The sequence below is a fragment of the Pristis pectinata genome, chromosome 8 (assembly GCF_009764475.1).
Source record: "Pristis pectinata isolate sPriPec2 chromosome 8, sPriPec2.1.pri, whole genome shotgun sequence".
Taxonomy (NCBI): domain Eukaryota; kingdom Metazoa; phylum Chordata; class Chondrichthyes; order Rhinopristiformes; family Pristidae; genus Pristis; species Pristis pectinata.
Window position 1 is genome coordinate 84,030,613 of NC_067412.1, and position 24,877 is coordinate 84,055,489.

At 38.9% G+C, this 24,877-nt stretch overlaps 1 protein-coding gene across 1 annotated transcript in view; it reads right to left on the reverse strand.

Moving 5' to 3' along the window:
* The window catches only part of LOC127573420 (zinc finger MYM-type protein 3-like), a 102,228-nt gene that overhangs the window by 59,936 nt on the left and 17,415 nt on the right, over nt 1-24,877 (reverse strand). Inside the window, exons 2-5 of the mRNA XM_052021628.1 lie at nt 21,245-22,129; nt 6,931-7,004; nt 6,757-6,823; nt 3,975-4,293 (exon numbers count right to left, since the gene is read on the reverse strand). Of these exons, the coding sequence (XP_051877588.1) occupies nt 3,975-4,293; nt 6,757-6,823; nt 6,931-7,004; nt 21,245-22,109 (1,325 nt within the window). The 5' untranslated portion in view covers nt 22,110-22,129. The remainder of the gene's footprint in view (nt 1-3,974; nt 4,294-6,756; nt 6,824-6,930; nt 7,005-21,244; nt 22,130-24,877) is intronic.

Sequence of the window (24,877 nt, forward strand, 5' to 3'; positions counted from 1 at the left end):
CTGAAATCTTTTTTGACACTATTGATTCTAAAATTCTTTTATATATCTGGCAGAATAAAAACCCAAGGTTAAGTAAGAAATATTTACAAAAACTAAAAAAGGATGGTGGTATGGCCTTCCCTAACTTTAGATTATACTATTGGGTAATCAATATTAGATATTTAATTTTTTGGATACAAGATTCAGATGCAATTCAACGCCCTAAATGGGTACACCTTGAGTCCCAATCAGTACTTGAATTTTCATTAGTTTATATTTTAGGAGCTTCACTCCCTTTTGCACTTACTAAATTAAGTAAACATATGATTAACCCAATTGTTAAACATACAATACGAAAATGGTTTCAATTTCGTAAATTTTTTGGATTGAATAAATTTAATCTATCAAGTCCCATTCAATCTAATTTTTTCTTTCATCCATCCAGAGTTGACTCAGCTTTTTCCATATGGAAAAGGGAATAGTATGTTTTCGTGATTTATTCATTGATAATTGTTTTTCATTTTTTGAACAATTGTCTAACAAATACAATTTGCCTAGATCACACTTTTTTCAATATTTGCAAATTGGAAATTTTGTTAAAAGCTACTATACCCTCTTTACGCATACCTTACAAAACTGAAATTATGGAAAAAAATTTTGGTTTTAATCCTTGTCAGAAGGGCTTGATAGCAATAATTTATGATTTAATTATGAAAATTCATTCAGAACCACTGCACAAAATTAAGAATGAATGGAAAAGTGAACTCCAGACATCTATACCTACAGAGACTTGGAAGAAAATTCTTCATTTAGTTAATACATCTTCAACGCGTGCCAGACATTCTTTGATACAGTTTAAGGTAGTTCACAGGACCCATATGTCCGAAGATAAGCTAGCTCGTTTTTATCAACACATGAATCTTATATGTGAAAGATGTAAATCGAATGTGGCTTCTTTGACACACGTTTTGGTCCTGTCCTCTTTCGGAAAAATATTGGAAAGATATTTTTAACATTATTTCAAATGTATTGAAGATTGATTTTCAACCTCATCCTATCACTGCAATTTTTGGTTTACCAAGGATAGAATCTGGCCATCTATCTGCCTCCACTAACCATATGATTGCCTTTGTTACATTAATGGCCAAATGATCCATTTTGCTTAAATAGAAGGATCCAATACCCCCTACTACTTTTCAATGGTTCTCTCAAACTATATCATGTTTAAACTTGGAAAAAATTAGGAGTGGTACTGTTGATCCTTCGCTTAAATTTGAGGAAGTTTGGAGTCTATTTATTCAATATTTTCCACATGATATAGATCCCCTTATAATAACCTTTCAATTTAGAGGAAGGAGTTGACGACATAATATTTGCTCTGTTTCTATTGAGAAATTTTAGTCCAGTTTTGTTTTGAATTTTTTTTTTCTTTAGCTTAGTTTGGTTTGATATATTTATAATTTTTCTTATTGTTTTGGGGATATTTTTTCTTTTATATTTTATAATAAATTTTTATATTATATTCATTCACTAACAGATCGTTGGATCTAGATTTTTTTATACTTTATTGTTCTTTATGATTATCCATGTCATTGTTCTCCTGATCTCTTTGTGTTAGATGTATAAACATTGATATATTAATCTGTTTTAATTTGAAAACTAATAAAAAGATTGAAAAAGAAAGATATGTACAGATTAAATCTCAACTGAAATATAAAAAGAGAGGTGCGAGAAAGATAGAAATAACATTAGAAATACAAGGCTGCAAAGTCCTGATAACTCTAAATTCCAATACCAACATCTACACCCATTTCTGCACTGGCTGCAGAACTTGAGCGGCTCCCACTCAACAACCAGACCAAAAGCTGCATCCTGATTAAGGCACTGAAAAAAATTCATCATGGTGGCCTCCAAATTAATCCCCATCAACGAGGCCACAGAATTTGCTACCCAATGGCTAGACATCATCAGGGTAGAACTAATAAAACACATCAACCTCTTTCAGTCTATCCCTATTTAACACAGAACAGTAAAGACCCTTCGGCCCACTATGTTGTGCCGACCTAGATAAACCTTACCCACATTCAATCCATCCCCCTCTCTACTTCACCTCCTATAATCCTCTATTTTTCTTACATCCATCTGCCTAATAGTCCCTTTAATGACCCTACCATATCGGCCCCTACTACTACCCCCGGCAGTGCATTCTAGGCACCAACCACTGTGTAAAAAATCTACCTCTGATATCTCCCCTAAACTTTCCTCCACGCACCTTAAACAGGTGACCTCTGGTACTGGCCACTGCCACCCTGGGGGAAAAGATGCTGGCTGTCCACTCTGTCTATGCATCTCAATCTTATAGACCTCTATCCAGTCTTCTCTCATCCTCTGTCACTCCAAACAGAAAAGCCCTAACTCACTTAACCTCTCCTCATAAGACATGCTCTCTAACCCAGGCAGCATCCTTGTAAATCTCCTCTGCACCTTCTCCAAAGCTTCCACATTCTTCCTATAATGTGGCAACCAGAACTGAACACAATATTCCAAGTGTGATCTAACCAGAGTTTTATAGAGCTGTAACATTACCTCTCAGCTCTTGAACTCAATCCTCCGATTAATGAAGGCCAGCATACCATACGCCTTCTTAACCGCCCTACCCACTTGTATGGCAACTTTGAGGGATTGATGTACTTGGACCCCAAGATCTGTGTTCTTCCACACTGTTAAGAGTCCTGCCATTAACCATGTACTCTGCCTTCAAGTTCATTCTTCCAAAGTGTATCACTTCACACTTCTCGAGGTTGAACTCCATCTACCTCTTCTCCACCCATCTCTGCATCCTGTCTAAATCCCGTTGTAACCAACAACAATCTTCTTCACTATCTACTACACCACCAACCTTCATGTCATCTGCGAACTTACCAACCCATCCTTCCACTTCCTCATCCAAATCATTTATGAAAATCAAAGAGCAGGGGTGCCAGACAGATCATTCATGAGCGACATCATTCAGGAGTTCATTGTATTCTGAAATGTTCATTTATCAAATTAATTTTAGTCTGATGTGTAGTTCCTACTATGGTAAATACTGCTCAGGCCCATCTGTAGTTAATTGGCAGCATCAAATTCCACTGTGGCTACCATCCGCAGTTTATCATTTATGAACTTGTGCAGCCTACGCTGAGTTTATGAATCTAGATAATTTCAAGGACACAACACAGCAAATTCACCAAATAAATCTGTCTACCTTGTCATCATTCCACAAAACAGTATCTATTATTCCCTCTCATTCAGCCAATTCTTTATCCACTGCTTTAAATTTAAACATATGTAAGTTTATGTTAAACAGTGTACCTGGCATATTGGTATGTTATTAAAATTTTCTAATCAGATGATGCGTTACATTCTAAAACAAAAATAATCACAGATGATTATCCTGTCACAAAGATCCCAACACGTCTGCCAGATTACACAAAACTTTCAAACTATTTCTAATTTTGTAGAAACCATATCATGGTATTCTCTTCTGCACAAGCTATAGTAGGACTATACAAATACAATTTCTTTTGTTCCCCCAAAACAAGCTGAAAGGTAAGGAGAAACGAACAGTTCTCAAATTTGAGATGTATTGCAAGAAAGTTAAAATGCAACTCAGATTAAATATTTTAACCTCCATGTGTGCCTTTCTGTTGGAATTTTAGCTCCCCCCTCACATGCTTAGCCTCAGTAACCTGAAGAAATAGATTAAAAAACCCAATTCCCATTTGTGCTAAGTCAGCGAACTTTAGAATCCTTGGACTGTGGGAAGTGAATGAAATCAGTCAAAATTTCTCTCTCCGTACTCTGCTTGAATATCTGAAAGCAAAACAGATTTTTGTGCAAATCAACCACCTGTGAAAGTCTAAAGATGGTACCAAGATGCAAAAAAAAATTCTTGTGGCCTTGTGTAATCATCTTTAGCTTTGATCAAAAATATAGACAAGAAGAATACTCACTTGTTGCAGAATGTGCAAATCTTAGTAGACGATGGTTTCTGAGAATAGGTTGTGAGGCATGAAGAAGAACAGAAGAGCTGAGGCGCTCCTTTTCTCTGGTATGCAGTCTGTCCCTTTTGCAAGGGCTTTTTGCAGTTAGCACATGTTACTTTTACCAGGGACCGTGAAGACCTTTGGGGCCGAGTAGATGGAGCCTGGGCTTCGGCTTGAGCTTGAGCCTGAGCTGCCTGTAGGGATAACCTGGTGGTGCGCCTTGGCCGTCGTGAAACATAATCATCTTCCTGCTTTACATTATGTGTCATGGTGGAATTATCCTTTGCTGGAAAGAAAGATAAAAGAAAGCAAAACAAATAAAACTAAAATACTACAGCACAAAACATTTCTTTTTAATGCATTTTCAAGCAATGCAAGTACAACAGAACCCCATTCGGGGGATTGGTAGGCATCATTTTTAAATATAGAATTTCTTCTAACAATCCAGATTCAAATCCATTCAGACAGAATGCTTCTTCAGTGCACTGCCTATAAGCATCTCCCAAATTAGTATTTGAACTATTTAGTTTTCAAGCAAATCAACCACAGCAAGAAACTCCTAAAACACATCATCTGAGATGCCAGAGTAAGATAATGCAGAAAGTAAACAATTTTACACTGGTGCCAATGACGTTGATGATGGAGTTAACACTGTCCAAACAGAACAGAGACGTTTCTTTTTATCTAAATTTATCAATGTACCAGTTGGGGAAATATGTAAAAATATGGAACTTATGGCATTGAAACAAGGTTTTCAGCCCGACTGGAGTCCGTGCACCATGAAAACCCTCTGCCATCATACTTCACCTAACCCAAGGTCACCATACCCTTCTCCCTAACGTGATTATCTAGATTTTCTTAAACATAGCTATACTATTACCTGCTTCACACAAAAATCTAAAAGAAAAATCATTCAAATAATAAGATATCCTCTCTTTCCCCATAATAAAATTGTAAGTTAACTTGGAATTTGCTATTGTTTGGAAATTAAAGTGGCAAGAGAGGACCAGCAGGAATTTGTAGCTTGAATAGCCATCTTGCAAACATATGATCTAATGTGTGTAATGTACTTGATTTGAAAGTACTGGATTCAACCAATGTGCCCTCATTGTTCTATTCTGTAACTGTGAAGATAATTTTCAAAATTTACAGATCAAGAAAAAAAAAATCTGCTTTTATTTTTAAAAAGAAAAAAAATTGCATCTATATTCCACACACTGCAATCGGTGCATATAAATAATGGACATGACAACAACAGGGGAAATGCAGGCATCATTCTGTACGATTCTAAGCTGATACAAGGCTAAGCAGCTGCACAGTTTATCCCATCAATACATCACATTCTTGACCATTACTAAAGCTTTATTTCATTGCCTCCTTTTTTTAATTGTGGGTTGTGCTTTCAGGACCAGTTGTTTGAATAACGAACAGTGATCTTCGAGTTTACAGCAGTTTAATTGTTTATCCCAAGCTACTACATTTGCAGAGGGTACTAGCACATGGTTAAATGCACAACAGACTTCCTGGAAATTTTCAAAGTACAAATCTGGAAAGGTGGGTAAAGTTAAAATACTGGCAATCAGAAAGAATCTGCATGATGGCATTGTTGATTTTATGGTTACGGCCTGAATTAAGCTTGACTGCATGGAATTATGCCAACAAACAATGCAGGGAAGCACAACACAAAGATCTACTTCCTCACGTGAATCAATATCATTAACCCATCATATCCAAATTTACTTTTGTACTGCCCAACATCCAAATTCTTAGTGATCCAACAGAATATATGATAATATTCTCTAATATAAAGGTATTAAAGACTACTTAAGCAGAACACAGGAAAGTTGAACTCAAAATATCACAATCACATTACAAATTATCATAGTTTCTACTCTGAATCAAAAGACAAAAAATTACCGTAATCATTATAGTTGTATGACATTGCATATAGTTTCATTTTCTTATCTACTGGTAATCTTCTTCACCCAAGAGCTACAAGGGACATCTGCCATACAGTGTTGTACACTTAAACCTTCTGAATTTCTTATGAGCTCTGACTCAATCAACTCTCTGCAACCTTATTCAGGCTAATTAAACAGCAGTTTGTTGGCCCAAAGCAGAACTTGATATTCTCATTTGGGTTATTGACAAGAGAGTCACTGAATCGATGGCTGCCCTTCGATGTTCCATTTCATTATAATTCTGTCACGTTTTCCAAGAATCAAGTTATTAAATGTTCTTGCCACAGGCTTCTTTCGTCTCATATAATTTATCAATACATCTACAGAATGATTTCTCCCCAATGCAAATTTCTGCGTATCCTTCCAAGCCAACTCTAAGATCCCCATTTATCATAGTTTTTCATTGCTCCATCAATCCTTTTGACCAACTTCTGAGATTTACTTTTAAGCCCTCATTATTGCCCTGCTCACCCAATTAAAGAACCACTTTAAAATTATTCCTCCACTGTATCGTTGTTCCAAAGACGTACAGGTTGTGGGCATGCTATGCTGGCGCCAGAAGAGTGGCAACACTTGCAGACTGCCCCCAGCATATTCTCAGTAACACAAAAAGACACATTTCACTGTGTTTCGATGTCTATGTGACTAATAAATAAATATCTTATCATTGTCTTCTTCCTCAAATTTCCTTAAGCTGCAGTTTGTTACACCAAAAAATACTTCTCTTTATAAAATATGGTTGGTGTTGTTTACACATGCACCAAAATATGATAAGCTACTTCTCTTACCATTTGTTTTCCTAGAGGATGAACAATTTTCAGTTTTCAAGGGCTTTTGGACTTTTTCCTTACTTTCCTGAAAAATACATCACAGTATCTTCTGAATTATTACTACTCATGATGTTAATCAATAGAAATTGTTTTAACGTTACAGCAAGGGCAAATATAGAAGAAAATAAATACCGTATCTTTCTCTGCTTTTTCAACATCTTCACTTGCAGCATCAGTTTCACATGAAGATGATTTTCCCACTTTAACTAATAAAGCAGAAACAAAAATATTAGAACATTGGGAATTAATCTTAGAGCTTAAAAAAGTAAAGAGAACAATCTTATTACAGTTCAACGTGGTACAGTACCAAAAAGGCACTTACTTCAATGCCACTGTGATGTGGCAAAACCATCAACAAAAACAACCAGAATTGATGCTTCATTTTTGTGTAGTGAAAAGTATTTAAAATTCCAAAATTGGGAGGCAGAAATGTGTTGCACAAATAGGTAGTAGGTAATGAACTACTTCACTTAAACATTCAATAGGGTGTTTTTTTGTTGCTTACTTAGAGTATAAATTTATGCTTCAGAATGTAGTTACCCATTTATAAGCCTATCACAACCATTTCTAGTTAGTGAATTTTACAAATTCATCAGGGAAATTCTAGTCTCTCTAATGAGACTAAGTATTTGCTTCATTAACAATGAAGCAAATAGTTAAGCTCATTAAACATGGCGATTTGAATCTCAAACTAAAGAACAAGAGGTTATGGCAAGCAGACAAGGTCAAAAGAAATCAACGGGGCGACATACAGCCCTCCAACAAACCATCCTATCCAGCTTGTTTTCTCTACATATCCATGAGATATGGATGGACATCACTGATATCTAGCATTTGAAGTCCATTCTTGTTGCCTTAGAATAGTGATCTCCTTCTTGAACCATTGTATTCCTATTTTCTTCTTCTTTTGGCCTTCTTCACCAGACTCTCCCATTTTGTGCAATTTTTGGTTTCAAAATAATTCAAGTCCATTGCTGTTTTAAATTTGAAACATTTCCTTTCTTGCTCAAGATGAACTCGTCTCTGCGATACCCACAGGCCCTGGAAGGTTTCCAGCAGGCAAGTAGGCACTCTGTGCTCCCTTTTCAAGGGCACCAAGTTATAAACGTCTTGGAAGAGGGATAGGCAGTCAGATTGTGTTGCAGTTGAACTGTCTCTTCTATGCAGCGTGTTTTTTCTACGTATCCAAAAGGACATGGCTATGAACATTGCTGCATTGGTAAAAGGAAGAATTTTCCCGACACATTCCTAGTTTACATCTTATTAGACGGTATGAAATCAAGACCGAGTCAACAGGATGCCCCAACCTCCATCTTCTTCCTGTAGTATGGCTCATCCAATTAAGCTTCTGGCCACTGGTGACTATGTGCCCCACCATCTCTGGTTATCAAATGCAGTCATTCTCACTGCACTTGTGGAATTCAACTTCCATTTCCAAGCTCAGACCAAGGTTAGTGAAATCTGGGACCAAGTGGTCCTGGCAAAACCAAAACTAATAAATTGGTGAGCAGGTTCTTATTGATCAAGTCACACTTGATGACACGGCCAATAAAACCTATCACTTTGCTGATGCCTAAGTAGGCTCATGGAATGATGGTTGGCCAAAATGAATTTCGCCAGCTTTTTGTATTTGTGATATACCAGGTCAATTTCCAACATACCAGGTAAATGCCTCTATTGTAGCATTTTCTAAAAATGTTGGCATGGAGTGCTACTAAATACTGGTACAGAAGACTTGCTCTACTTAGTTCATTCAGCCATTTCTTAATACTACGAAGCAAACCAAATCGGCTGAAGCAGCCTTCAGTGATGCCAGGACTTAGGAAATGAATCATCTATTTGACCTTTTCACTACAAATACCATTGCAAATGCTTCAAGCTTTGTTTTTCAGATGCTTGGTCCACTATCGTTGGCATCTTAATCTTAGGTACTCTTGGTGCTAATCCTGGAATGCTCTTTTACACTCCTCAATGAACCATAGTTGACTCTCTGGCATGCTGACAATAACAAAATGATTTATGTACCAGTTACATCATTCACTTTAAATTTACAGATTGTGCTGATACACAATTCAGCTGTGCTGACACTCTGCAGCATCTCATAAAGAGCCAGTGTCAAGCTGCTAGTCTTTGGAGAATGAAGCCTATTTAGCAGGATGATAGGGACACAATATATCAGTTTACGGTGTGAAGATGGGACTTTCTATCCACAAGGACGTGGCAGTGCTACTCCTGTCAATGCTGTCATGGACAGATGCACGAAGCCAACAAGACCTGTCTCTGTGCACTGGACTGAACACGATTTGTTACAGCAATGTCCTGGAGAATTCAACCAGCATGGTGAACAGGGGTGCTGGGTATCTCATTCAATGCCTCCTGCTGTCCTCCTACGTTGTCATAATAAATGCCCAGTTTTATTGTCTTCTGTTGAAGAGGGGTCTACCAACCTATATGAATAAAACAAATGCGTCCCCTAATAGATATTGGGGGGGGGGGGGGGGGGAAGAGAGGGGGTGGGAAAGAGGGGAAAGAGAGAGAATGGCCTTAGAAACTTTTTCTTGCAATATTAACATCCCGGGCAAAGGATTTGTTATCCATTTCATAGGCTGCTCTGAGAAAGATGGTAGTAAGCTACTTCTTGAACTTTCTCAGCCCAAATGCACTTGGTTATTCAATGATGAAATAATAAGTACCAGGATTTTAAGCACAGTTATAATACAACTGAGTTGAGATAGTTTGACTTGACAAGGATCTGGAGGGTAATGATATTCCCACACATTTTTTTTTAAGAACATAGAACAGTACAGCACAATACAGGCCCTTTGGCCCACAATGTTGTGCTGACCTTTAAACCTCATGTAAGATTATAGAACCCCTTCCTCCCACATAGCCCTTTATTTTAAATTCCATTTTTTGCTCTTAATCTTCCAGCTGATGAGGGTCATGGGTTTGAGAAGTGATGTGGGGTAAGCACATGATGACCACAGTACCCAACTCCCCACTGAGAGGACATTTAAACTGATAGATAGGGACTATAAAGTGCCTTGCCCCAACAGCTCCAAACTCCATAAATGCAGATATGTAAAGAATCTCCCATCACTGCAGCTAGAGTTCATCTTCGACTCTGTACACTCTTTCAATACAGGAATCAACATCTTCTAAAATACCAAGATCACACGCCTACTGACAGTGTGTTTAAGATTTTGGCTGAATACCAGACTTATCTGGTGGCTTTCAAAGAAACTTTGAATGTGCCTCATTTCTTTTGTGCACTTTTATTGTTGTTAATAACACTAACATTTTCACTTTTGTTAACAATTGAAACTTTGCATCGTCAAATATTGTACGGTGCTGATGCTGCCCACCTTTATAGATTTGCTTCTTTCTCATTATATGTTATTGCTTCATTTTGCCTGGATTTCCCTACATCACACAAACATGGACAGTGAAATCAGAGGCAAAAATCATTGAATTGGAATTGGTTTATTGTCACTTGTACCAAGGTACAGTGGAAAAACTCTTGCATACTGTTCATACAGATCAATTCATTACACAGTGCACTGACAGAGTACAAGGTAAAACAATACAGAATGCAGCATAAAGTGTAACAACTATAAAGAAAGTGCAGTGCAGGTAGACTATAAGGTGCAAGGTCATAACGAGGTAGATTGTGAGGTCAAGAGACTAAGGAACTGTTCAGTCTTATAACAGCAGGATAGAAGCAGTCCTTGAGCCTAGTGGTACGTGCTTTCAGGCTTTTGTATCCTCTGTCTGATGGGAGAAAGGAGAGAGAACATCTGGGATGGGTGGGGTCTTTGATTATGCTGGCTGCTTTACCAAGGCAGTGAGAGGTATAGACAGAGTCCAAGGAGGGGAGACGGAGGCTGGTTTCCCGTGATGTGCTGAGCTGTGTCCACAACTCTCTGCAGTTTCTTGCAGTCATGGGCAGACCAGTTGCCATATGAAGCCGTGATGCATCCAAAGAGGATGCTTTCTATGGTGCATCAGTAAAAATTGGTGAGTGTCAAAGGGGACATGCCAAATTTCTTTAGCCTCCTGAGAAAGTAGAGGTGCTGATGAGCTTTCTTGGCCGTGGTGTCTACATGGTTGGACCAGGACAGGCTATTCGTGATGTGCATTCCTAGGAATTTGAACAGCACAAGAAGGTAGTTGTTCCATTGTGCTTGTGGTTATGTCTTTGAAAGAGCTATGCCATTAGTCCTATTCCTCTGCCATTACATCATATCCCTTCAATAGTTTTCCTTCAGATATTTTTCTAACTTGATTTGAAGTTAATATTGAATCTGCTCCACTAGCCATTCACACATTAAGCTTGTAACTCACTGTGTGAAAGAAGTTCTCACCAGCACTCCAGTTCTTTGGCGAAAACTCTGTTTTGAGCATCACTGATGAAACATTTTAACCATTTCTCTTCAGGAGAACACACCTCTGAAACCAACTATACCATTCACCAACCCCCCCAACTTTTATAACCTGAACATGGGCATTCAAAGTACATCAAAAAGAATAATAATCCTAACACTAACAAATAAAACTCCAAGGTCTAGTCTTCCCATTGGTTTGGAACACAAACTTCAAACACTAATTACTCATCTGCACAAGCCAATTTTGTAACCAGGCTGCAACTTCCTCTTTATAAGCTATACCACAAAATCCATCAAAATATTCCTTTAAAACTGCTTCAACTCCTTCCCAGCAACTGCTCCTTAGCATACTTTTTACTGATTATACCCCACTGAAGCAATTTCACAGGTCTTTTTCCAAAAGTATTGACAAGTTGTTACTGCCAAAGAAAATGCAAGTCAGGAGTACTACTTATAGATAGATCTTAATACTCTAACAAGGTGATACATGTTCAAACTGGCAAAAGGCAATTTAGGCCAGAATTTGGGACGACTTGCTCAGAAAATAATAACATGACACACAAGTATTAGTGATGCACAAAACAAGTGAACCTTTTGAAAGACGGCAGATTCTCATGATACTGAGAAGTCTTATGGGCAGATGAGCCAACTCCCACTAACATCTTTCTCATTCATATTTATACTGTGAGCTACAAGAGAACATGAGAAATAGAAGTAAGAGTAAGTGAATAAATCCCTTGAGCCTGCTCTGCCATTCAAGATGATGGCCAATTCAACCTTGGCCTCAACACCAATTTCCCACTCTCTCCCCTTATTCCTCGACTTTCTTGTCATTCAAATATCTGCTCATGATTCTGTCTCCAGACCTCTCTTGGGAATGCCAGAGAGTCACAAACCTCCAAGAAGAAATTCCTATTCATCTCCATCTTAAATGGGTAATCCCTTATTCTGAAACTATGGCCCCCCACTTCCAGATACTCCATTGAGTTTAAATACTTCTTGAGTATCCACCTCATTAATTCCACTTCCACCCCCCCCCACCCCCAACAAGAATCTTACATGCTTCAGTAACATAACCTTCCATCCTTCTATACTTCAACATGTTGAGGTCCAACCTTTTTTCATTTCTCAACCCCTTCATCCCAGGAATTAACCCAGTGAACCTTCTCTGCATCGCCACCAACGTGAGCACACCTTTCCTTATAGAGATCCAAACCATGCACCATACTCCAGGTGCAGACTCACCAGCACCATGCAAAGTTAAGTCAAAAATTCAGTACTTTTAAACTCCCTACCTCTTGCATTAAAGGCCAATGATCCATTAGCCTTAATTACTTGCTGTATATGCATAACAATCCTTTACATTTTTGCAATCGGTTCCCCTGACCCTTTTGAAACACTATGTTTTGCTGCCTCACTCCATTTGAATGTTTTTGTTTTTACATTCTTCCTACCACAGTGGATAATCTCTCATTTTCCTTAACTTTTTGCTCAATTTACTTAATCTATGCAACCCCCTTTGCAGGCTTTTTGCTTCCTCCTCACAACTTGCTAGACTACCCATCTTTGTTTAATCAGCAACTATGGCTACAGTATACTCTGTCCCTTTACCAGTCATTCATGTTAATTGTAAGTAGTAGAGGTCCCACCACCGATTCCTGTCACTGATTGTTAATCCAAAAATGAACCATTTATCCCAACTCACTGATATGTTCGTCAGCTGCTCCCCTATCCATATTTCCAATCCCATGCACTCTGAACTTGTGCAATAACCATTTATGTGGCATCTTATCGAATCCTTTCTGGAAATCCAAGTATATACCATCTACTGGTTCCCCTTCAACCACCATTTGTTAGATCCTCAAGAATCATGCAGCAGATTTATCAAACATGATTTCCTTTCCAAAAAAATCATGCTGTCTCTATTCTCTTATGATTTTCTAAATATCTCTATTTAATAATTGATTCCAGCATTTTACCCAATGACACCTGTTAGGCAGGCTAATGCACAGTTTCCACCTTTAGCCCCCTCCTTTCTAAAATTGGCATTAGATTGGCAGTTTTCCAATCTGCTAGACCTCTTCAGAATCCAGGGAATTTTAGCAGATTATAACTCACTCATCTGCCATCTATGCAGCCACTTCATTTAAGACCTTAAAATGCAAGTCATCAAGTCCAGCAGACTTGTCTGCCTTTAACTCCTTTACTTTCCCTCTAGTGTTGGATATTGTTTCAAGTTCCTCCCTCCTTCGAGTCCCATGATTACCCATCTGGCTCCTTTTATGGTACCTACAAAAGATTCCTAAACGAGCACCTAGCTTCAAAATTTCCAATAAGTAGCATGAGCCACTGTAATAATACCTTCTGAATCACTTTCATATCGTTAATCATCTATGACGTGCAAGCTTCATTGCACACAATACATAATGTGGCATTGAGTAACGTAGGCCAGCAACATGGCAGATCTAAAAAAAAAACATAGTTCAGCTGATATTCATCATCAGAACCAAGATCAGTCAGCTACTTAAATTTAATGAAATAAGATGAAAGATGAGGGAAAGAAAAACTAAAAGTTAATTAAAAGCTAACTTGCAGCAGTGTGGGAAACCAAGATCAGTCCAGTTTCCAGAAGATATCTCTGCACAATGAGGTCTTCATACATGCATTAATTGCCAAGGATACTATGCCAGGTTAAGAAACACTTGCATCTGAAATATCTGAACCTGAAAATAAAAACTCAGGGGTAACCAAAGTTAATTTATTGAGTCGACCCTACTGATACAATCAGCAGGGTTGACTCTGCACTAACAGATGTTACAGCCCAATTCCTTCAAGTGACGGTAAAGACCTGGGAATGAAGACAGAGCTTAATGTGCCTGTCTAGTCCATTTACTGTGGGACATGTCCACAACAGAGGGTAGGTGCAATAAATTTGTGAAATTAGCATCTACTATTCCCTAACAGGGTATTCAAAGAGGAGCATTTTAATCCCCAAGGCAAGAAAACACATCAACAGACATAACATCTTCGAAACAGTTTAGGTGTACCTGATACGAAGGTTCAAAGTTGTTGATGGACGACTGGAATGGAAATATGTACCTGATGGTATATAATGGTGTAACTGTCCACCCAACAGAATTTTGATTGAAATGATTGTTGCCTTTTCTTTGATACAATAATATTCACCACCAACTAGAATGGTATTAGCTGTCAAGTACTGAATTAAGCAGCTTACTATAAGCCTTGCATGCAGAGTTAATAAGGAATCAATGTGCTGCAAACAGGAACTGTAACTGTGTCACACATTTTTCTTTAATGCAATAATAATACAGGGTAAAAATTAGAAACAGGAGTAGGCCATTTGGGTCCTAAAGCCAACAGCATCAATATTATGGCTGATCCTGTCCATCAAATACAATTTTCTGCACAATCCCCATATCCTCCAATAAGTAAGTGTTCAAACATCTTTTGATCTCAACCACAAATACAGTCACCATCCACAGTACAGAAGATAGAAAACTCCAAAGATTTACCATTCTGCAGGTTTCAACTAAGCAGATCGTAGAAAGATTGAAACGTGTGATTCCTCCCAGGTCACGTACTGCTTGATACAGTGCAGTAACACTCTGCTCACAGACTCGCTGTAGATTTTATGATTTGTAGGGGCTGGCAACAATCATCATACCCATGATTTGATCATCACAGAGATAATGAGAGTCACTAATTTCCAGCCCCAGATTGTGCAAGAGTGGTTTTCAACAAACTTTCCCTTAGTTTGTCCAGACAAAAATGACAAAATTAGTACTCAATTGACAAAGCAGGTGTAATGCTACGCGATCCGAGTGTGGGCCCTGGAGTTTTCATTCAAAATCACAGATGGTCAGTTAAAATTGGTATTCTGCTGCAATTAACATGCTACATTTTAAGCTCTACATATTTTTAATGCTGGCATTTTTGGACAAAATAGAAAAATATTATTGCCAATGTGTGCAGTAGACTTGACTAAGCCATGCCAAAAGGGGTACCAGTGTTAAGTAAAATGTTAATTTCTCATGATATTCATCAATGATCTAAAGAAACCACAATCCTAATCACTTGTTGGAATGCTTTCAGTTGAGATTGAACAAGTCTTATATGCAAATAAGGGATGTACAACTTCTGAAATATTTTTCAGGATACTACTGACCCCAGTTGACATACAATCTTAACATTCAAGTGAGAAATAATGAAAATATTTCACAATCAATTGAGCTACAAGAGAAATAACTGCTGTGGAGAAATAATGAAAATATTTCACAATCAAATGAGCTACAAGAGAAATAACTGCTGTCCAGGCAGCCTTGTTTCAATAATAGCACTCATGCATTATACGCTGCTACCAATTCCTCACTTTCAACTTATGGCAGCTGTTATTAACAGACAAACCAACAGAGAATGAGAAAAGGGTCATTTAACCCAACAAGCCAATTCTTTCCACAAAGCTAACTAAGCTAACATAGTTCTGAAGTGTCTCTAATACATGAGCAAAATAAAAATGTAGGATATGGTCAAATAGGGCACAGAGGATAGGAACACAATTAACTTTTCACATGAGATTCTGCAACTGATAAAGACTCACCCTGCTCCCAAAAATTAAACTGAAGCATCTCCAACCTCACAGCATGTATCTAAAATGTGGTAGAGTACACTAGGGTACAACAACAGTGCAACAGTTAGATTACTAGGCCTCGACAAAACCCCAAATTCAAATCCTACCATGGCAGCTGTGGATTTTAAATTGTTAATAATTAATATTTATATAAATCAGTTATGTTGACTACTGAACAACCATACAGTTGTAAAAACATATGTCCTTATGGCTGGCAATCAAATCATAATTTAAGTGACTTTATTCAAAACAGATAATAGATTCTTATATGTTAGGGGATATCAGATCAGTGCAGGAAAGTAACAAGTAAAAGATCAGACATGATCTCACTGAATGGTGAAACAGGCTCACGGGCCCAAATGGCCTATTTATGTTCACTTTGCTGACTAAATATAGAAACACCAGCTCATGACACCACCACTAGAGATCCCAATAATTGATATTTTTCTTTCTTGCTGGTTTAGTTGCATCCAAATTAGAAGATCTATTTGGATAGTGAAATGAAAAAGACAGAAAAAAAAGAGTAACAAACATTGAGCAAAGAATCTTTACTAGTATTCTACCCTAAAGATCCTTGAAACAATTTAGATGGCATTGTACTTTCCATCAGGTTCCAACTAGCTCCATAGTAAAACTTTGGAAGCCTACTTCGAGTATGAATTCTTTCGTTGGGAGTTGGTTTGGGGGGGGGGGTGAAAAAGAGTATAGGTGGGGGTGATGGAGGGTGGGTTAAAGAGCAAAAGTAGCAAATAGCCAAATACATGCAGGGTTGTAGTTTTCTTGAAACCCCTTGCCAAAAGTCAATCTGACCTTGATTGCCTTCTAATGACACTTTCCTCATAGGACAACAACAGCTGGTATGAAGTACAAGCTGCTAATGAGCTGCTGCCTTTAACACAAATCATGTTACAGCTCCATCCACTGGAATTATCAATAATGCATGACAGTTTGCACAGCAACAGGAAATAAAAGGCACATCAATCTGAAGGATGCAACCACTGCCCAAGTGTACTGTTCCATCTGCTGTTTTTGACCGCAGATATTCACCATTATCGCTAAATGATCACAGACTCCCCTTTTGGATTCTTTGGTTAAATATGGATCATGGCTTGTGCAGGTGTCCACTGTGCAATTTTATGTTGGCAAATAGACATTTAGAGCCATTTGAGCAGATCATAGATCAAGCCTTTTAAAATCAATTTTTGCTTTCCCTTTCCTCACTGTTATATCAAAGTACAAGCTCACAAATTTGCACTAAAGGGTGGCAAAGTGGCTGCCATTTTATGTTGCTGAACTATTTAATAGCAATATTCATTGGTGTATTTCCTGGGCCACCAATGTAGGAAAGACAGGGCTTACAATTTGCTTCCCAAAGCTAAAATAACAAACTTTTAAGGAATGACGTAACAGCCTCCTGATAAGCCTTCTTGCCTACCTTAGAAGGGCTTCTGGAGGACAATCAATGGCAAAAATTTGCTATGGCAAATCAGATGGGATGAGGCTGGAAGAAACAAACAGGTCTTACTTTATTTAAAAGCAGCAAGCCTGCTGCTCCTTCCATTGCCGTAATTTTAAACAATAACTGTACTAAACCATGCTAAACTATCCAAATGATCACTGACTTTCATTACATGAATGACAGAGAAAGCAATACAACCATCTTTAAATCAAAATAAACACTGATCAGATTTTAATACACTGAAGTCAAAAGTAGCACACATTCATTTTTTATCCTATTGCAGGGTAAAATCGTGGATCAATTCTCATTATTTAGGCTCCAGTAAGGACAGTGGTACAACTTAGGAGGTGCTACACCAGGGTATAAGAATGATCCTAATCCAAAGAGACAACCAAAGAGAAACAAAATGAGGATGAGTGAAATTGGGAAGGTGGAGAGCACAAGTTTTGTTTTTGAACGCAAAAGGACCTCCCATATCTTTCTTTGTATATTGGAAGCTATGTAACTTTAAACGCAACTTAACGACCATCCACCGGATTCCATACCATGTAACTACCACTAAAAATCAAATCCATGTCAGTATGGACATTGTTTTATCCTGCACCACTATTTTGTGTAAAAATGGGTTTTCAATAAAAGAGAACAGGACTTAACTATTAGTTTGCAGGAATGAACTACCACACATGAACTATGTTGAAGCTCATGAACACACACAAGCATAACCTGTTGAGTTTCACCTATTCTGCAAAGTATCAAAAAACAATCCATAGTGAATAAACTCACCTGGGAGTTTATTTCAGTGATTTGTGAAGGGATTTAGCAGTGTGAACTGGAAAAAAAAGATTGCCTAAGAAAACTGTAGATGAGCAAAAAAAAACATTCCTATGAAATGGAAAGGTAGAACATTCAAAACTAGGAGATCCCTGGCAGATAAAGGAAAAAGTTAAGATAAAGGAGGTTGTGGTTTCTGACAAATGTCAAGTTTAAAATAACAGCTGAGAACCAAGAAAAATATACAGTTAGGGGTGAAATTTAAAAAGAAAACAACACAAAGATGAGGAAAAATAGAAGGCAAGGGAACCTAAAAAAAACCTTACACAAGGTAGTACCCATTACAGTTTAAAAACATTTTGGCTCTAACTGCCATACAGAAAGAAAATCTCCTTGTACAGAATACATGACTGAGGTGCCAATGAGTCCTTTGCATCCTTTCCTCACGAAAAAGAGGACAGTTAATGTCACAGAAGATATTTGGGTAAAGCTAATAAAAGATAGAGGTGGGAGAATAGTTAGGCCTGAGGAATATCAGGACAAAGCAAGATCAACAACCCAAAAGGACCAACACTTAGAAGCACACAAGTGGAAAGAACAAGGTAAAAACAAAAGAAATTACATTCTTGAAAAGATGTCCATCTACCAAAAATTAACAGGAGGTTAAAACTGTCAAGGCTGGCAGTGAATGACCAAAGATGTACAGACAGAGCAGCTAATTGGACATTTTGTTAAGTTTTACCAGGAACAATATCCCTCAGGACTTCAGACCAGGAAAAAGACATGATAATCAGACCCCAACTTCTTCCCATACAAGAACAAGCAAATCTCAACTTATTTCAACCTCAGGATTTTCCAGAGTGTCCAAAATATAATTACCCAAAGCAGCAAGTAGTAAAGTACAATTATACAATCCCCCCTCTCACCAATACCACTAATATCTGCCAACATTCCGAATTAAAATTCCTGCAGCTGAACAAAAAAACGTTACAGACCACATCAAAACTTCCCAGTGAAAGTTCACACACTAGAATCTCAACCACTGATTATCTATGCCGTGATTGCTCTCCTGATCTCTTTGTATTACATGTACAAACATTGATGTTATATATTAATCTGTATTAATTTGAAAACTAATAAAAAAAGATTGAAAAAGGAATAAAGATAGAATCTCAACCACTGACCCCCACCCACATATCCTCCAACATTTCCCACCATGCCCTGGAGCCCCTGGCAAAGGCTGACTGCTATCTTTCTCTATTCTTATTTTCAAGTTAGGGCTCTTCTATTCCAAAATAGTAAATCAGAAAATGATGCAGAATTCTTATTGGATAGTATTATTCAGATAGAAGGTTAGGCCAGAACAGTTATAGCATGCCTCCAGAGTACAGGATCAAACTTGCAATCAGATAAGTAACAATGAACATCAGCAACTTTTATACAAACAATGAGGCAACCAGTTTTCCTGGAAGGCAGTAGAAGCCAGGACGTTAGACGGATTTAACAGTCAGGTGTTGTACTGAAAAGAAATCAGAATCAGGACCGAGGACCAACAAACAATCTGCTGGAGGAACCCAGCAGGCCAAGTAGCATCCATTGGGGGGGGGGGCAAGGAATGGTCGACATTTCGAGTCAAAACACTGCAGCAGAATTAAGAATGGAGAGGGAAGATAGCCAGTACAGAGAGGAGAGGGGGAGTGGTGAAACTGGGGCCGGCAGCTGATTGATGGACCAAGGAGGGTTAAAGGATGACAGGCAGATGGAGCCAGTGGGAGAAGGAGTTGGGAGACAGAGACAGGTGGATGATAGGTGGCAGCAGACAAAGAAAAGGCAGATGGAGCCAGGTGGGTGGAAGGCAGGGCGATGGTGGAGACAGTTAGGAAGTTGAAAAGGAGGAACAAAAAGGCTACCAGTGCTGGAATCTGATAAGGTGGTAATGGGAATCATGAGGGGAGAGGTGAAGAGAAGGAACCACATGGGAGAAGGGTGGGATCTGGTGCATAAAATGGGTACTAGGTAAATGGAACCAGGAAGAAGAGGGGGACAAAATGGGTGATGAGAAAGCGATAAAAATGGGAGGACTGGAGATGGATTGGAAAGGAGGGGGTAGAGGAGAAAAAGAGGTAAGGGTTACCTGAAATTGATAAAATCAATCTTCATACCACCCAGACGGAATATGGGAGTGTTGTTCCTCCAGTTTGCCTTGGGCCTCAACCTAGCAGCGGAGAATGTCAAGGACATTGTGGGAAACCTTCTTTCCTTATCAGATTCCAACACTGGTAGCCTTTGCCTTCCCGCTCGTTACCCTCCAGCCTCTTCCACCATCATCCTCCCCTCCCCCACCTGGTTCCATCTGCTTTTTTTTGTCTGTCTCCACCCATCATCTGCCTGCCAGTCTCCAAACTGCACCCCTCCCCTACCTGGCTCCATCTGCCTGTCATCCTTCACTCCCCCTATAACCTACTGGCCACCATCTCACCATTATCCTCTCTTCTTTATACTGGCCATCTTCCTTCTCCACTCTAGTTCTGATTCAAGATCTCAACCCAAAACAGCGACAGCTCCTTCTCCCACACACTGATGCTTCTTAACCCACTGAGTTCCTCCAGCAGATTGTTTCTTGTTCCATATTCCACCATCTGAAGTCTCTTGTGTCTTCAATCAGAATCAGGACTCTGGCTGCACCAGAACTGCTATTGAGAGGTTGACTAACAATTTTTGTGGACAGCATTCACAATTCTAATAGATCAAGTTAGGTACCATGTCTACCACAAACCCAACAGAGGTACAAACTCAGCCCCTTCTGGTTTAGTGCAACACCTCCATACTACAGGCAATGGAAGAGATAGTGCAGAGCATTACCAACCTCTTATCAGACAACTTAGTGAGGGAATGACACCAAGATCTGAAAAACTTTTATTTAAACTGAAAACTTTAAGAGGGCCCTTCTTGATGTACAAACTCACAAAGAACTAGTTACCATAGGGGTGAGAACTACAAAAGTATTAAAACCACAAAATTACAGAAATAAAGTTTAGAAGATGAATGTACAGGGGAGTTGGGAGGAGGGGAGGTTGGTGGTGCAGTGGGGGGGGGGGGGGGGTAAAAGGCACAATCACATGATATTTTTACTCACTGATCTAGAACAGGAAGCCACAAGTACCAGTTTAGATAGATGCTCACCTTCAATCATGGTTGAAGACCCTGCACTGGAAGATCTTTTAGATCGAGGCTTACAAGTGTTACTTTCTTTTCCATTTTTCTGTTTCCCTTCCAGTGCATTATCTCGTGCATCAGCTTCTTCATGGATTACTTCTGTGGCCCGAGGCTCCTCGTCCGTCTTGAGGCAAGACATTTCATCCACATCTTCACCCTGAGGCAATAGTGATTTGGCCTCTTTATCATCAGAGGGTGGCTGTTGACCATCATCAGCCATTTCATCATTCCCTTCCAAATTAGACTCCATTTCTGCATTGCCTTTAAGCATTGCATCTTTCACAGGCCTCTCTGTTTGCCCGGCTGTTTCTGGGTCATCTGACTTTACCAATGTGTCCATGTGCTCAGGTTGATTTTCAGAAGAAAGCAGAGCATGGTCATTCTCAGAAATCTCTTTTGTATCAGCTGCCCCTTTGTGGGATGTAGGGTCCACTGACTGTAACATATAATCCATAGCACTTCCCTCTTCATCTGCTCTACAGGGATCATTCAGTCTGTATACTGAAGGACCAGTGTGTCCTTTCCCTGAAGGGGAGTCATTATAAAATGCCTCCAATTCTCTTCTTTCACCATTTCCTTCACTGAAGTTTTTTGGTTTAATCCACACCTCATTGCCTCCATCCGTATTCAGCTTTACTGTGACTTGCTCATTAACAGGGGGTGTCTTAAGGGAACTCCCTTCATCAATAGTGGAATTTTGAGCCCTTTCTGAACAGGGCTCTGAAGAATCAAATGAAATATCCATATCCACAGTTGACCGATTACTGCTGTTATTTTGGGCACTTTCATTAGGAAGACAGTTGGTAGATTCTGCAACATTGCCAGCATCCATTTTTAGATAGTGCACACAAACTATGGGGAAATGCAGAGAAATATTTGGTTAAACAACAAGTCCTTTGCAAAGACAGTTACAAATAGACAGTTAAACAGTCACTGTACACACAGGAAATTGATGACAACTCTCATTGAAAAGTGGCAGCAAATTTGTCAAACCAGGTGATACAGCTAAATTAAGTTATCCCTCCCATTCTCTCTGAAAATAACAATAATGATGCTGGCTAGAGGCCATGGAACTACTTCAACATCTTCTCAATATTCCACCCAAGTGATGATTCTTGATTTTCACTGTTCAACTGTGAAAGGACATCATTGTCAAACTTGACACTGAGCTTGTCAACTTTCTTGCAAGGAACTCTGGACTCAGTCCAAGGCCACTAACTTCAATTTTATGATTCAGACAGAAATTAATCAAATCAGGCCACTCAATGGCCTGGGGTTTTCCCAGCCCATGCACTTCTTACCATCTTAAGTGGTATACCAAATGAGCAAGTACACAACTGTTAGTTACCTCAACTACAAATCACTTCTGAATAAACTTTCATCAGATTGAAACTGCAAGTTCTTAGTACAAGCCACTAACACCAATGTCTTGGACTTGCAGCTTCTGATAAACAACACAAAACATCTCTATCCAACCCACCTCAAGTAAAAAATAACAAGAACTGTTAATTTAAGCTATCATTTTATTTTGTGCAGTAAGTGAAAAAATACCTGTGAAGCCTTACTCATTCAAGTATTTCTGGAAGTTCCAATTGTCTGGCACTTTAATTCTCCATCCCACTCTGACCTGTCTGTGGCCTCCTGCACCATTTCAATGAGGCCCAATGTTAGCTTGAGAAACAGCACCTTATCTTTAGTCTGGGCACACTGCAGCTTCAAGACTCGATACTGAATTCAACAGCTTCAGCTAATTCACTTTTTCACTCTGGCCAGCTCTGCTGCAAAGTTATCCATCCTTAATATTAACTCAGTGTTTCCTCTCTCCACAGAGGCTACCTGATCTGCTGGGCATTTCCAGCACTTTTTTTGTATTTACTTCAGGCTCCCGGAATCTGCAAATTTTTTTCTTGATTTTCAGTCATAAAGGTACATAGATTGAGAAGGCAAAGGGATAACAAAGTAGGAAGAAATGAAATTGTTTACTTTGGCCAAAATAAAAACACATTACCTAAAAGGTGAGAGATGACATCTGAGATACACAGGGTTCTAGATTTCCTATTGAATGATTCACAAAAGCCTAGTATGCAGATACTAGAAGTAATTAGGAAAGCTAAATTTTTTTTTGCTGGGGAAACTGAAAACTAAAGTAGGGATGTTATGCTTCTGTTATCTAGGGTATTGGTGAGAGCACATCTGGGGTACTGGTTACAGAGTTGGTCTCCTTATTTAAGGATGAATATCAAAGTTCAGAAGTATACTAGAATGATACCTGGAATGGGCAGGCAGTCTGAAGGACAGGACAGGCAAACTAACTTTGTATCTGCAATTTAAAAGAGCAAGAAGGGATTTAAATGAAATGTACAAGAGAAGTTTAAACATAAAGGGCTGCCCATTTAGAACAGAGAAGGTGATCCCCCCCCCCCCCCCCCCCCAAGAGGGTTTTAACTTTTTGAAACTCTTCCTCAGTTGTGAAAGCAGAGCATCTGAATATTTTTTAGGAAGCGGTGGAGAGATAATTTGATAAGCAAGGGGGTGAAAGGTTACTTCAGATAGACAGAACTGTGGAATTGAAGTTACAATCAGATCAGCAATGATCTTATTAAAAATGCCAGAGCAGGTTTGGGGACTGGATGACCACCTCCTGCTCCTAGTTTATACATTTGTATACTACATCCAATATACGGGTTAATAAAATCCCAATTCACATTAGATATACAGAATGCATGAGAAAACCAAATCTTTAATTTCCTATTCACTTCATACAAATCACCTGTGAGAACAGCATAACATAACACAGCATGGTGATGCACCTGATAGTGACCAGAGTTTAATCCTGACCTCCAGTCTGAATAGAGCTTACATGTTCTCTCTGATGCTTGTTTTCCATTCGATGCTCTGGTTTCCTCCCACGTCCCAAAGATCTTCTGGTAGGTTAATTGGCAATTGTAAAATTATCCGTTAGTGTAGGTTCCATATCTCCATACAACACAGGAGTCTATGCCAAGTCACAGAGTAGTGCCATTTCCCTTCAACTCTGCTTTCTCCCCACCCACCTACAGGCTCTGGGCAACTTAGAACGGCTGGTTAATCTGCATGTCTTTGGAATGTGGTCACAGCGCAAACATGCAAACTTCACATAGATAGCACCCAAGGTTACGATTGAACCCAGATGTCTGGATCTGTGAGGCAGCAGTTCTACCCAGTTACCAGGTTAATGTCAAAAAATGAAAGAGAAATTGATGGGCATGTGGAAATAGAAACTAAGATGCAAGGATACAGGGAAATAAGGAGAAGGGGAATGGGAGTGATGGAATTACTCTGCTGGGAGCCAACATGGACCCAATAGCTTCCTCCTCTGTTGTAATAAGTTGGTCAGTTGAAAATAGGTACTTTGAGAATTTAATTTAAATTACAAGGATTTGGACATACCCTGTGACACAGATTGATAAGTGTGAGATGGAGAGTAGAATTAATGGATTTGCTCCTAACCAGAGAATGCCATCAGGTGCACCAGAAAAATCCATCCCAAGACCTCAGGCTTTCAGTATTATCAATAAAGAGGGAATATTATATCAATGACAGAAAGTATAGTACCGAAGG